Source organism: Sphaeroforma arctica (genome assembly GCF_001186125.1).
Source record: "Sphaeroforma arctica JP610 unplaced genomic scaffold supercont1.1452, whole genome shotgun sequence".
Classification (NCBI taxonomy): Eukaryota; class Ichthyosporea; order Ichthyophonida; genus Sphaeroforma; species Sphaeroforma arctica.
In genome coordinates, this window is record NW_014039106.1 from 11,764 (window position 1) to 14,919 (window position 3,156).

Here is a 3,156-nt window from a genome sequence, read left to right on the forward strand (position 1 = left end):
ACAACAACACACACACACGATATATATATATATATATATATAATACATACATACACTAATAACTACACACACACACACACACACACACACACACACAGGGAGAGATATATATATATATGTATATATATATACTCGAATTCAGCTTCATATTGTTGCTGTTAGCAGGATATTGTTGTACTCCATTATTCGTAAAAAGGCACATACAGACTTCACAGGCAAGTAATTTGCACCCTGGTCTGCAACTGTATTGTACTTACCTTGGACATGATTTTTGATTTAATATGAGACTTAAGATGAATGTATATTGGACCTTTGGTGATCTGCCTGTATACTCTACTGGATACCCTTTAACCTATATATATATATATATACCCTTGGCTTTAACATATATACACGACAATACACTACTACATATATTTAAATACACACTTGATTGTATGACTGTAGGTGCATTCTTGTTGTCACAACCATAGCCTTCTAAATCGAACACAACGTTTGATGCCCATTCCGCTCGTGGCCCTGGTTACGATAGCTAATCCAATTGGCCCGAGTTCGTATGTGAGACCCAAAATCACCAACGCGAAGTTTGATTCGTAGTTATATTTAGAACTTTGTGGTGGGTTAAAAAACTACACTAATCAAAACTAGCAGAGAGGCAGCAGCCTGAGGCCCCGAGCAGGGCACGGGCTTGGACCGTGTACTTGGAATATATTATATATATAATAAATCTGCGTACACGTATTAAAACACATACACGTATCAAATATAGACATTCTGCTATAGAAATATGTATACGTCTATATTAATATAAATGTCTACTTATGCATGTGCATGTTTATACTTTATATTTATACGAAGTGTATACTAACCTCACATGTTTACAGTGCAGGTTCTACTCAGGAAGAATGGGAAAATATTTGGGGTCCTATAAATTTCTACCACGATTGTGCTTCCACAAGTGATATCCGATTATATAGAATATATCATAAAGGTTTATTTTTAGCATACGTTTCAACGTATGTAGGCGTTGTCCTATATTTTCGATTATTTGAGGCATAATTGATCCATACATTCTTGTAGCTTCATTAAAAGGAACAGCCACAATCTATTTCTGACATACTTTTGTTCGCTCTAACCATCTTTACTTGCTGGGTAGCAATTACAATGGCAATATATTTACCTTACTTTGTTCCTTGTCGAGCTTCCGTTGCAAGGGAAGAAAGTCAGTATTCTTCGTGTGCTTAACGTCTAATTTAATTTAGTGTGCTTTGCTTCTCGATTTAACAGCCGCTTCAGTTTTCTGTGTGCTAAATGGCGCGGTCTCGGTTTACCTTTGGCTTTTTCGTATAGCCCACACGCATTGCATAGGGTATCGCCATTCGGAGACTTCCGCCAAGTCTTTTCATTGAATATCTTACAGTTGAAACATACAATAGTTCCAGGTTTGTGTACAGCAAAGAAACTGTCAGTCGTCAACTCGGAATCTGCCATCGGCAGGCTACTACTTTGTAAGGCTGTGACGTTATTTTCAAAATCTGGCACAACATCCGCTGGCACTTCGCTAGTGAGAGACTTTCTTGCTTTGTGCTCGACCTTCATGTCCTTAAAATACGTCGAAGTTTCCGATGCGGTACCCGTTTCAGGACTCCCGAAATAAAATAGGTCACTGCTGCAATACGAAATTGGAGTGGTGGAGCCTATCATAGATGTACCCGAATCAAGCATTGATAGTCCCCCATTGACGCGCACAGCAGAACCCAACCCAACCGTATCCGATAGTGACAAGAAGGAGTCGCAACTGAACCCATCCAGATCCAGTTTCATCGTATTTCCTAAGCTTTTGAGATCCGCATCACCGAAGAACTCAACAGGTGTTTGCGTGCTTAAAATATCCGACATTCTAATGTGGTTGAAAGGCTCAATGTCCGCAATCATACTAGTCAGAGTACCCAAGGAGTCTGTAGTTGGTATGGTACTTAGCGTGCGCATATCTACATAATTGTTGTGGTCAACCATCGAGTTCGTTTCATTCGTCATAAACGCTTGATCGAGAAGTCCGTAGGGATTGAAAGGCTGTGTTGCACCCATATAAAGCGAGAAACGCGCGTACTGAAAGGCTATATCATCTAGTATTCCGCTAGTGAGCGGCGGTGATTGATCTGATCCAAATGTGAACGACAAGGGCACGTTCAAATTTGAAATTAAAGAGGGGTTAGATGTCGCAGAGGACACTCCCTCGCACGACGGGTTCAATGATCCGTGCTGTTTAGTATTCAATGCATGAAGAGATTCTGATGATGGCTTCCACTGAGCAGGACTTTCCTGCACACTTGTAATTGGAATTCCATATTGTTGCTGTGTGGACAGATTTGTCTGCACAACATTGTTTTGTTTGCTGCGCATGACACTTGCTTCTGACATAAGCGAGGCTGTCCTGCTGCTTGTTTTACTGTTTCTCCGATGCTTAGCTCTTTTATTTGAATAATAGTCGATGAATAAAATCTTCGAGGGCCGCCCTTTTCTTGCCATCATTCAAAAATGTGTTGTTTTACCGCATGTAGAATGTATAATGATTCTACATGCCTGAGATGGAAGCCTCTTAAATAAAATACAGGTAAAAGCCTAAACTCAAAAAGTTTTAGTGTCACAACTCACAAGAGTGAGTACAGCCATAACTGACATAAGGCATAAGCCCAATGCTCATAGATAAATACACGGTTGTGAATACATTGATGGTTTTTTTAAAAAACAAACTCACATTTTGGAAGGAGTCCGATAGTCCGAAACAGCTAAATATTTATTCTTCGACGTAAATAATTATTTATTTATAAATGCAGTATTTATTGACATTTATTTTATAAAAATTCACTCAGTACACTCTACTAGAGGTATTCTAGCCTATTTAGTATTTACCTGTAACATATAAAAAAATAATTGCAGTCTGTCCTTAAAAGTCCTACATAAAACCTGAAGGTATTGCAATTTTTAAAAAATATAGAGAAGAAACTCCGGAATGTTTTTACTTTTCTTCTGAATAAACTACTAAAGAGAAAAAAATGAAAAGATTGCGTTGTTGTATTGGCTTCAATTCTTGTGACTTGTGTTGTCAATACATATATATATCTATGTACCTATATATATATCTATGTACCTATA

General features: G+C 38.2%; 2 protein-coding genes across 2 annotated transcripts in view; both read right to left on the bottom strand.

Annotated features, from left to right (window-relative positions):
* Positions 1 to 408, bottom strand: part of SARC_10942 (hypothetical protein) — a 6,444-nt gene extending 6,036 nt beyond the window's left edge. Inside the window, exon 1 of the mRNA XM_014294990.1 lies at positions 258 to 408. Within this exon, the coding sequence (XP_014150465.1) occupies positions 258 to 266 (9 nt within the window). The 5' untranslated portion in view covers positions 267 to 408. The remainder of the gene's footprint in view (positions 1 to 257) is intronic.
* Positions 409 to 964: 556 nt separating this feature from the next.
* SARC_10943 (hypothetical protein) lies at positions 965 to 2,554 on the bottom strand. The gene has a single exon (XM_014294991.1). The coding sequence runs from the start codon at positions 2,530 to 2,532 to the stop codon at positions 1,249 to 1,251; it is 1,284 nt and encodes a 427-aa protein (XP_014150466.1). The 5' UTR covers positions 2,533 to 2,554; the 3' UTR covers positions 965 to 1,248.
* Between the last annotated feature and the right edge of the window lie 602 nt (positions 2,555 to 3,156).